This window comes from Haliaeetus albicilla, chromosome Z (genome assembly GCF_947461875.1).
Source record: "Haliaeetus albicilla chromosome Z, bHalAlb1.1, whole genome shotgun sequence".
NCBI lineage: Eukaryota > Metazoa > Chordata > Aves > Accipitriformes > Accipitridae > Haliaeetus > Haliaeetus albicilla.
Window position 1 is genome coordinate 51,148,820 of NC_091516.1, and position 12,457 is coordinate 51,161,276.

A 12,457-nucleotide genomic window follows, 5' to 3' on the forward strand; every position below is an offset into this window, starting at 1 on the left:
AGAAGAAGACGTACATATAGACAAAACAGGAGAATGATTAACATCCTAAAGACTGCTATAGGGAGGGGAGGGATACAATAAATCGTGTTTACACCAATTTTGGAAACTTGTTTCACTCCTGACCTTGCCCAATTTGTCTTTGCTTCCGCTGCTGGTTGAGCTGAGAGACCTCATTCTCTGCTCTTTTTGCTCTTCCACTTCAGACTTCAAGTGCTCAATATGGACGAGGTAGGCCTGCTCCTGGGCCTCTCGAGTGCTCAGTTTCAATTCCAATGCCTTCTTCTCCTTCTCTAGCAGGTAAAGCTGTGCCTTGAGCTCAGCCATCTCCTCCTGTTGAAGAAACATTATCAGCATGCTGCTTCATGGGACTACATACCTAAAGAAAGACGAGGTTAAACAAGGTTTTCATCCACTATACACAACTGGAGGTTGAAAAAATTGCATCTGCTTATATTCTTCCATAAACATGATCCACAGAAGATAGACACTGGTACTTCACAGAAAGCAGCTCAATTCTGAGAGCTAGTTCTTGTGTGTAAGTCTTCTGCCACTCTGAGATTTATGACAGGACTGTCAACTCCTGTAACACAACGACTGCTATGTGGGGATAGACCTCTGCTTTAACATCTGCTCTGACAGTGGCTGGGCAGAAGTGTAAGAACAGGGCATAAGTGCAGTGACCCTCCTTTCAGCACTTGCTCCCAGCCTCCCATGAGAAGCAAGCTGATGGGTATCCTGAACCAGAAGGCTCTTTGTGTTTAACAACACTTCAGAAAAGTTTCTTCCACAAAATGTCTAGGTATTTTCTGAACTCAGGAAAACCTAGCATCCACAAAACATTAAAGAGATAGTCCTAAAACATAATTTACATTACAGGTTTAAAAAACCACCATCAACAAAAGACTGCCAAAACAAAAAAAACACCCCACCCATCCCAGAATCACATTCTCACTGTTGAGCTGGCCATGCCCTAGGTCACCTCATGGGTGAATACTGAGCTCATGCAGCCATCTTCTGTATTACAATTCAGTTCTAAACTTGTTCACTGTGTAAACATCTCTGAAAGGTGGAAGTTTCTTGTTGTGTGGCTAGCCTAGGAACAAATCACTTTTTTTTAGTTATTTTTTGAAACAAAAAAACATATTCTAGTCACAAAAATATCAGAGGTATCTTACCTTATCCTTCAAAAATAATGCTCTTTGTATTATATCCAGTTTTAACAAAGATTATACAAACACAAACCTTGGCACATACTTAGACTAACTTTTTCTGTAGAAGAGAATCTACATTCCTACCAAAGATTTGCTGTCTGGGTTAAGTGTAAGCAATGCACACAGGTGTAGCACAGTTACAACCAGCATATAGTAATCACAGGTAATCACTGGCTTATTCAGAATCACCAACCATGCAAAAATAAAATCTATATCCTAAAAACCCTCTGGCTTGGAAAGGTTTTTATGAGCTTTAAAAATCATTCATTTATTCAACTAGTTGTTTGTGAACTGAAGGTTAGAAGCACGATCAGTTTCATTCAATGTGGTTTACAGAAATTTAGTTGTTAGGGAAACTTATCATTAATTACCTTCGTCAACAGTAAAAATGTAAATAATACTGGTAAATAATGATGGGGAAATTTAGTTATAGGAGTTGAACTGGATTGTCTGGTATACTTAAGTGTATGCATTTAGCTTCTTAAGTCTCTATTTCTAAAGCCGTTAATCTACTTAGCCTGCTTAGTGAAGGCTGAGAAGTAATTTGAGCAGAGTATTTTGGCACTTATGTGAATAAAAGATACTCTTGACAGAAGGCTATCTATGTGGGAGGGTCATAACAAGATCTTCCCAGGCTGGAAGTTGAAGTTAGGCAAGTTCAGTCTAGAAATAAGGGACATTTATTTAAAAAAAAAAAAAAAAAAAAGGAAAGAAAAAAAAAAGAAAAAAAAAGGTGAATTTAACCACCGCAACAATGAATTTGTGGAACTGATTTTCCCATCACTTGGAAGTTTTAACTTAAAGACTGGATGTTTCTTTGTACTATGTATCCTAGCTCAAAATAAATTTGAGGATCAATGGTTAACTCCTTTGTTTATGAAGACAGTAAGCTTAGATCATCATATGAATTCACAAGTTTGCATCCTGTCCCAGAAGACATATCATAGACTCCAAAAGCACCCCCCCATATGTTAAGTTTTCTCATGTCAAGACAATGTGACTTTGAAGTAGAGAAGCAAAGACAAAGCAGGGGAAAAGTGGAACAACTGTCAGCCAGTGTATTACAGAGGCTCCCAGGGAATGAACAGGAAGGAATCGAAAGGCTGAAGTTAAAAATTAAACTACAGTTGAGGATTCTGGTATGGACACATACAATCTGTAAGGCAAAGTGGCAACAGTAACATTTCATGTGGGAAAATTTAAGTAGCTCAAGCTTACTTAGAGAGTTAACTAGTCTTTACATATGCAGTAATTTTTTCCATGAAAATGTTTTTTACAGATAGTGTCTGAATTTCATTTCTATTACATCACCTTTGTATATTTATTATCCCCTTTTTTTCTGATTACAGGATGCTGGTGAAACGTTTTGCAGTTTAACATACCTGCTTCTTCAGAGTGTGGGCCTAAAGCACAAGTGCATTTACAAAATAAAACCCTGAAGGAGGAGGTAGAGGTAGGAAGCGGTCACTCTTCCAGTTGATTGCAGAAGACTTCTGAAACCCATGCAAATTCACATGCTTCAAGCACCAAACCTAGCTGTCATTTCAAGACTAATTCAGTCAATATTGAGGAATATTTTGTACTTGCAGCCATACTGTAATTCTGAATTTGGGTGAAAGCTTGAATGAAAATTAACTACTGATGCAATGTAATCAGAAACACCACAGCATCCTCAAAATTAAAACTTGTGTTGGATGTGGTCATGTCAGAAGAATAAAACAGCAAGGACTTCTATGTGGCAAAAAGTTCTAAAAGTCACAAAAATGGATGCCAGAAGGACCACAGGACACAAGGTGGAATATACCAGCCTTCAGAAGTAAAACAAGTATCAAAGCAGATAAATGCTAGTTAACTGTATATTACTATATACATCTGTAAGAGCATGAAATGCTATAACAAAGGTGGACAACAGGATTCTTAACATCTTCTGCAAAGAGACTGTAGTCTCAAAGCACATTATGAGCAACATTATCACCACCTGTACACAAAAGAGGAAAAATTATCAGTGTAGAAAGCTGAGACTTCTTATCTAGATTAAGTCCTTTGAAATGCAAAAAGGCTGTAAACCAAGAATTATTTACACCCATCAGAAGTAATCTCCTTGCTAACTGGGGCATGACAACAACTGACCTCAAAGCAAGACCACTGAATGATGACAAACCACAGATGAGAATATATTTGGAAACATGGTTAATTATTGCTTGAAGCAAAGAATTGGATTTTACAGAAGTACTGGTGGACCACTACATCTTACACCCTGGATCAGTTAAAAAACAAAACAGGGCAACAGATAGACCATCCCCAAACCATCTTTTTATGGATCATTTTCATCAGTAATGAAGAACTACTGGTGTAAAGGCATTTTCAGAACATTATCAGCATAATGCATAAATGCAAGAAGTAATATGACTGATGTGGTGATGAGTTTTTACTGGGAGTCATAAATGAAAGGTGCCGAACGATGCAGCAGAGATTCCAACACAGATACAAGTTTCAGGAAGACAGCAGCAGGTTGTAAGACCCAGCAATGCAGGAAATCCTTGAGCAGCTCAATTAACCTGTATCATACTTGCTAAGAATGTGGAAGGGAGGGAACAAATTAAGAGCTGCTACATGATGAGGTCCTCTGCAGCACAGATGAGTCCACCTGCTTCAAGTTAAATAAAATACCATAAGGAAATTTAAATTCTCCAGTTGTCTCAGAAGGCAGATGCATATGCTGTTCTGTATGAGGTACATGTTCCAAATAATAGATACAAACAATAAACTCAGAAAGCCAAGACATCCATGAGTCCCACCTATAAGTTCAGCTATGTTATAGCTTGCTGAATGTAAGAGCAAGGTGTAACGCAGACCTGAGCAACAACCATGGATGCTAATAAGGTAGCATATTCTCTTGGGAGCAAAGCATGCAGAGTGTCACTGTGCCTTTTGTAATGCTTTACACATAGAAGACAGGCAGGAATTTTCAATTTCTGTAGCAGGAGAGCACTTCCAACAAATCCATTCCAAGCTTTGACAAACTTGAGTATTCACCATATCCCCTTTCAGAAACTTAGGGATTTCCTGCAGTTGTGAATTCCAGCAAAGTACAACAAATTATAAACAGTAACAGCACTGCCAGTTTCTCTGCACCAGAAAGGACTGATGTAAAATGTGTGTCTATTCCAGAATGCACTGCACACAAACCAACTAAGAAGAAAGATTTCTTCTTCTAGGGACAATTCCTGCAGTGAAAATTCAACATGCTAGGTCCAGCCAAAAGTTATGAGTGGACACCATACATCAAAAACAAGTTAGACAATCATTTAGTGAACAAAAGTACTACCAGCACTCAAAACTGTGCCAGAAATTAGGACATGCAACTGTTGATGTTCCTGCCAGTTCAGGGAATGCAAAGGCACTAATCACAAGGGATAGCTCTGCAGTTTGGCTTTACCAATCAATTTAAAGATAGAGGTAAGAATGGTGTACAAGAGATTTCAGGGAAAATCTGGATGCAAAAGAGGAGAAGGAAGTGTGATATCTGAAATATACACCTAATTATCTACAAATGTCTTCCAGTACATCTTGCATGCTTTAATTATGGGGAGTATATTGCCGTTAGCCACAATATATTCAAACAACTAATATAACTTAAAATCTTCTGACTGGTAGCAGGCAATCTTTTTTTCTGAACTGCAAATATTGAGTGCATTATTGCAAAACTGTATTTGTCATTACGGAAAGGCAGCACCACTAAGAACATAATTATAATTACTAACCTACCAGTTAGCCAGCAGTAGCACATCTGAACAAAAATCTATAGCTTGAGAAGCTTACAAAAGTATTAGGATTTGCTGTCCCATATGACACCATCATTTGACATATCTGCCATTAGTTGACTAAAACAGGACTTGCTAACATGCAGAAATTAAACTTACACAAACTGAACCAAAACCAGACAATTTCTAAATGCAGACATGTGCCTGTATTGCCTTTAGTATGTTCCTATGTTTTAGTTCACCTCAAAGTCAATACAGAAGCCAGATTTAAAATGATATAAGCTCTATACCTGGCCAATAAAGGACAGTTTTTCTAGATCACATCTTTAGAACTGGATGGGTAAACCAGGCCTGAGGGACCAGAGTTTTCTCTGAAAACCTCTGTTACTGCATGTCATTGTATACTGCAGTCTTTGCTTGGGCTCTGAACTGAGCTACAGATTGCAACACAGTGCCTAGAACAGCTCTGGACTTGTGACCGACTGCTGGAGAGCATTAGGGATGATAGCTTCTGACAGACCATTCCTCCTCCCACGGCACTATTAAAAGGAGGTGAATTTGTTCTGCTTCAGTTCACAAATATTCAAGATGCACATCTGCAAGCTTGTAAGGAAAGTAATGAACTGTCTCTTGGGAAGTGCTGTATCATGCTTTTGGTCACCCTCAAGCAACTCAGCTGCCATATCTCTCAGAGAGAGCATCTGGTTTGTCAAGGAGAGCATTCCAAGTTTAGAGCCACGGATGAAGTCCTTGCCTAATTCAAAACACACATAGCTCGTCACTATTAATGCACTGCCTTCTGTCACTTTCTGACTACTGGATTTTTATCCCTGATTATTTGTTTCAACAAAGTTACTCTTTATTACCTAGTGATCACTATCAAATCCTGCTGTGTGTGTGACTGAGCATGTTTTTGTAGCACAGGGGCATTGTCAGCAGTGCAGTTAGCTTGTTGGATATTAAAAAAATACCTTCATTGCCATAAGTTCCTGCATCAAGACTGCATTTTCCAGGTCTAGCCTCTGGCTGTCTCCACGAGGTTTAACGTCATAACTAAGGGGATCAATGTGGATGCTTTCCAGCTCCAGCATTGTCAGTTTCACTGCTGCCCTGTCATTTTTCAACTGCTGGATGTAATCCTTCAGCCGTTGCTCATCCTCCTTTGTAAATTCCGTATCACAGCTGCTTGCAGTTGAGCTGGTAGTACTGGAAAGAGAAAAGAACCGTATTAAAAAAACATTTGGAATAAAATCTCTATTTTTACATCAAACACTCTCCCTATACTTCATCAACACATCTGAGTCTTACTTAAAAGTTCATAGAAAGGACACACGTAGCATGGACTGGATGTTGCAATGTTCAGAAGATGCAAAAGGCTGTGATAAATTCAGAGAAGAAATTAATTCTCTAAGCTGCATGAGAAAATTGGATCATGTGACAACTTCTCTGCAAAGCCAGATACTCAGTGACATGTAACTGAACTACTTTTTCTGGAATGGTGTCTTCTGAAACAAGTATTTTTTATTTTATTATTTTTTTTTTAAAGCTACTCAAGATTTCTTAGCAATACCCTAGCAGGGCAAGCTTCTCTCTGCTGCTCAGACATTGATTCTTCATGTTGTCTGGGAAGAAGCACCTGCTAAGAAAAAAGAATCAGCCCAGACCTCATTTATTTCTGCTGATGGCAATACCAGTTATCATCTCGGATATTTTTAATGGATACTTGTAGGAAAAAACCTGAGCAAAACTCCACTGCCAGATGCCAGGAGGCAGCATCTTTCAATTCATGTTAAGGTGTATTCCTCAGTATACTGACATTCCTTCAGGGCTGGAGGGGCTTAAAACCAACCCATAAGTTAGCAGGATTTTTAATAAAAAGTCATCATCAGACTTGGTGAAACTTCTCCTATCTACAGGCATCAAGCAAATGACTGCCCAACAGTCTGCCCCACAAATGTTTACACAGAGATTGCAGAAAGGGAGAACTAATGTCTTAGAGCAAGGGTGGCTCAGTGCTGCCTAGCCACCTACATGCATGCCAGTACTGCAGGGGGCCAAGACTGATACAGACGCAGCATTCCAGGGCTGAATATAGTTGCAATAACACTAAAAGGAAAATAAAATGCCATGTTGTTTCTGTAACCTCACTCAAAGCTGCCTGCTGTCTCCTGAGGTCCTGTAATCAGCTGTCGGGTGAGGGATAAGTCATCCATTAACTGCGCTTGTCTGGAATGCTAGATGATCTCAGTTATCAGCAGGGGAATAAATCACTTTCTGTATCAAATTGCACTGCTGTTCAACATTTTTGTAGGAAGAAAAAAAGCCCCACCCGCTACATACTGTAAGAGTCAGGATGATGTCCTAAAATATATTATGCATGTGAAAATGGGGAAGCCTACCAAGATAGGCTTGATTTTGCTCTTTTCTTTTGGTTCTACCTCAGCTAAAGCTACATAGATTTTTAAGTGCCTCAAATAATTGCAAATGTTCCCACAAATTCCAAGCACAGACTTGGAGGAGATGGAGAATTGGCAGATCTACAAAGATTTCTCAAAATCCTTCCCTCTCATGAAGTATCACATTACAGTTCTCTACTACAGTTCTCTGTCAATTTCCCATTATTCCTTCCTTTTCTTAGGGATAATAGGTGCCATATTTACCGCAAGTGTAAACTGGTCTTTGCTTTTGTTTTCATCCATTTCCATCTGCAGGGAAGCTAAAAACACCCAGTACCTACACTACACAGAAACTCAGATTGAAACAAATTTTTGTTCATACTTAGTTCTTCATTAGAGAATCTCAAAACACTTAATAAAACTTGGTTATACAGAGTCTAAAGATACCTTTCTGAAGCAGAGATTGATATAAAAATTATGGGGATAGACAATGTGAGAAATACTTAATTCTGTACTGAATTCATGTTGCAAGTTTCCTCAGCACCCAAAGACAGCAATTGCACAGCTTTTCTGGATTAAATGTAAAACAGCTGTTGTTGAAGGACGGACAGCTTTTAAAGCCTACACAGGCTTCAAGTCTTGGGACACAAATGGCTCATCTCAGTTTTTGCTTGCAAAAGAAAGAAAACCTAGCGCTCCTGCTGGGAATGAAACCTGAGCAAAAATGCTGAAAGTCTATTGTTATTTTGTGTTGGATCTCATACTCACTGGATATTCACAGATACTTGCCCTTAAAGATCCATGGCTATGCACGTATATTTTAGGGGAGAGCAGTCCAAACTAAGGAAGGCAGTCTGGGTTGTTGCCAGTGATACTCAGGCTGCTTTTACTTCAGTCCTGGCTGCCCGCCTGCCTGTCTGCAGCTGAGTTGGCTCCTCTGGTGAATTGCTAGCAAGCTGCTCCTCTTCTTCTTTTTTTTTTTTTTTTTTTTTTTTTAAGAAAGCAAGGGGAGCTTAGCAAGGAACCTGTCTCAGCCAGCACACAAAGGGACAAGAATATTCCCTCTCCGCCCACATTTAGCAGCAAGCCACCACCCAGAAGACTGGAAGGAGTATGGGTTGCAGAAAGCCAGGGTACAAAGCCCACTCTGCACTGTTGTAAAAATGAGGCTGCATGATGAGGGACAGAAGCAACGCTGCAGTGTTTCTGAACTCTCACAGCACAGATCTGCTAGGGTGTGTTCCCCCAAAAGCCCCACCATACAGCTCCCCACAGCCATAATGTGAGCCCATTGCTGCTCTATTTAAGGGCCCACAGCTGGTGAGCATATGATCCTGAATTTCAGATACTGCTCTCCCTTCTAACAGCAATCAGGACAAAGGAAAACAGACTGACAGAATGCATATGTAACATAATGCATTCTTCCAAGAAACCACATGAAACTGTTGCAAAAGATGTGCAGTTTCTCATTTCTCAAGCATGTAAGTAAGGATAGAGAAAGGATCACAATTCCATCACACCTGGAGGGAATACGACATCAATCTACTCATTCTCACTGCTGTTGTACTCAGAACAAGCAAAGAGAAATGTTCTTCCCATCCTCTTCATCCCTCAAGTCTTTTACAATGACATCATGCCTGGATGATGTAAATTAATTTTCATATACACCCTGTGGAAAATATGCAGGTTGGTATAGTATAACGTGCAGTTTTATTTGCTGCATGCATATGTGTGTTTGCATGTACATGTGTGTGTATAAAATGCAGTAGATGGATATAAATGAGGCTTCCAACAGTGCCTCTGTGTAACTTCTCTACACTACAAAATTCTGTCCATAAAACCCTGTATAAGCTTCAGTTCATCTGTTAAAAACCAAGTCAATAAATAAATCTGCAATTCTGCAAGCTGCAGATAATACAAAAGTTGATAGAACTAAAACAACACTGTCAGAACTGAATTCACGAAACTTGCTTGAATGTCTGCACGCTACCTTACACTTTAAAAAATGCATTTGATACACAGTATACATGGGCCAACCTCTTCTAGGTGAAGGTTGTGGCTTGAGATCTGAAACAGCACAATGCTGAAAGACAGAAACTTCCTGTGAAACTAAAAAATACTCCAACCAGCCAAAAGATAAACAACAATATATTTGGCTAAAATTAGAACCTTTGGTGAAACTACCCTGCTTCCTTCTGAGACTAGTTCAGTCCAGCAATGAAGCGTTACACAGATAACATTAAGATACCTGTTGGGATATTTCTAAATAACTTATTATCACGCTTCAGCCAAGATAACTGTCTGTCAGCAACTTATCTGAAATCTGAGGTGATTCTGATGAGAGATATAGTTCTACATTTGGCTGAGTTCAGCTATTTCGTGACACTGCGTAATACTGAAAAGAATTTCCTTTGCATGTAAGAGACCAGATCTTCCCCCCCATTAATCCAGATATAAGATTGGGCTTACTACCACTGTAAGGAACAAAATCCACCATTTTCAGTCAGTGTTACAACTGGAGTACTTCTCTTTTGTTTCCTTCTTTTCCAGGTACAATCAGTCAAACCTTGCTGGCAATTTATGTTCTATAGTTAGCTTCTGTCCATTAAAATAATTATGACTTCTAACTACACTGCAGACCTATTTCTAGTTTCAAAAAATGAATTGGCAACATTATTGTGTTGCTGCCAGCCAAATGAGTTGCTATTATTTTTATTCACTTCACCAGTAACAAGCTCTGCAATGCTCTTTCATTGCATTTCATTTCTTTTCATTTCAGTTGCTCCCTTTCAGAGTCTTTAACCACTTGTCACTAGTGGCTCACCAAGCATTTATTCTCAGTAATGTGTTCAGTGATTTGACATTCAGAATCTCATTTGAAATGCCAAAGCTAAAGATGGGTCAACAATTCCATTATAAGTCCCTATTCTACAGGATTTCAAACAGCAGGGCGAATTACTCATTTGTCACAAGTCTCAGCAAAGGAGAGTTTTCATCATCCCACTACCTCTTTACTCAGTTGGTTTCAAAGGGAAAAGGTAGCAATATGCATCTGCAACTAAAAGCCTGCAACACTAGAGCAGTTATGGCAAAAGATGAGTCTTGCAGATTCAGAGTATGCTTGAACCACGTAATGTAAAAATGTTTTAATTTCAGTGCAGTGGTCCCCAAATGGTGGTTCACACAGCACTCACTAGTGATGTGGGCTTGTTCTACTCCCCAGTTTTATAGACTGCCAAGTTCTTCAAGACAAATAAAAAACATTAAGCCTGCAGAACAGCTAGAAATCTGCAGTCTGCTATCCTATCTCTGCTTGGATTGCTATTGTAATGGAAAAGAAAATAAAATGGAAACCATCAACATCAAAGAATAATAGAAGGCTGGAGGTCTGTGGCAATGGGACCTCTGTCTAGAGCAGCAGGGAGCCAAGTCACAAGGGAGCACGCGTTAATGGGTTGAGAAAGCTAGCAACACAGGCAGGATAACTCCAAAAAGCAGTAGTATCCTGGAGAGAAACAAAAAAGATCAAAAATGATAGGGAAAGGAGAGTTAAAGACAAAATCTTCAATTTTTTAAACCTGAAATAGAACATTTACTGATATAAATATAGAAAAGTGTGTGCCCTTTGAACCAACACAGATTTTCCATCTACAGGCTGGCACAGTGTCATGTGTCTGTAAGCTGAAGAGGGGATGCCTCTATTTTGAGACAGGGTCCACAGGAAGGAGAAATCTGAAAACACCTCTACCACATACCACTTGGACACAACAGAAGGAAAGAAGAGAAGATTTGTACTTCATGGAGAGGGTAAAGTTTCAGAAATATTTTCACTGATATGTATGTTTAGACAGAGACAAATTACATTGCGGGGGGGGGAGTGATGACAATGTGTAAGTGATGATCTGATCAGGATGCCCCTATGACACGTTCCTTACTTGCTGTGTGTCCTTCAGGTGAGTGAGAGAAGCTTTTCGCTCTAATGTTGCACATATATCAAAGCAGATTATAATAGTTACCTTATTCAGTACAATATCTTGCTTCATGCCAGAAAAAATTACCCTACAATGACAATGACTCAAGCTAAAACACCTCTCTTGCACACACAAGCATTTACATTTCATGACAGTTTATACTGATGAAATTTGAAAACCTATGCCATTTTAATCATACTCTGCTGAAACTTTATCTACTCAGCCAACACATTATGTGCACACACATTGCCAGCTGACCACCAAAAGTTCACAGTAAACAATGAGCATGAGGGATGATTCTCCTCCCCAAACACGCACGTCTTACTCCTTTAACCTCCCCCTCAAATAACCAAATATGATGTTCAACAAAGCAAGGACTGTAGAGACTATATTCCTACCAAACACTTTCAGTGAAAGGCTAGGAGAACAAACACTAAAACAGAACCACTATCACCACCCCCCACCTCCCCTGCCAATTTCCCTTGTCAAAACTGGAAACGATTTAAATTGTTTTCAAGAAAAAAATAATTATGCCCTGAACACATACCAGGTATCTCAGAAGGAAGGAAAACACTGAGTTAGTTATGAACAACTGAAAACGACCCTTCCAAATAACAGAGTGGAAAAACAAGCTCAGCCTAGGTAGTGGTGTTGCTACATGTGGCCACTTACAACATACTCACATGCAGGTGCAGATATGGCATAAGTGCATGCAGACTGAGGCAAGTCAAGTATTTGAAACAGCTTTGTATAACTTCTTTCCAAGGTCAGTAAATACTTTTGGTACAATGAGCGATCAATGTGTTAACAAGCGCAGATGCTACCACATTAATTTCTATATAAAGATACAGCCTTCTTGGACTGAAAGTGCACCATAAAAATTCTTTGAATAAAAATGTTAAAATTACCTCACATTTGGACCCTGTTCCCTCAGGTTACCTTTTTGCTCACTTTTTAGCTATTCCATGCTAGTCACATGGCAGGAAACAAGATTTTTGGAGGAGGCATCAGCAAGAAGAGGAAATGATATAGTACTAAAATAAACTTCTAAAAGTGTCAAAAAATGACAGCATTTGAATAAAGAACTGGCTCAAAGACTGAATTAAAATGAAGTT

General features: G+C 39.2%; 1 protein-coding gene across 3 annotated transcripts in view; it reads right to left on the reverse strand.

Annotated features, from left to right (window-relative positions):
* MCC (MCC regulator of WNT signaling pathway) overlaps window positions 1-12,457 on the reverse strand; it is a 225,732-nt gene that overhangs the window by 16,415 nt on the left and 196,860 nt on the right. For all 3 annotated transcript variants that reach the window (XM_069775900.1, XM_069775901.1, XM_069775902.1), the window contains 2 exons: window positions 5,947-6,181; window positions 124-330 (listed from right to left, as the gene is read on the reverse strand). In XM_069775900.1, the coding sequence (XP_069632001.1) occupies window positions 124-330; window positions 5,947-6,181 (442 nt within the window). The remainder of the gene's footprint in view (window positions 1-123; window positions 331-5,946; window positions 6,182-12,457) is intronic.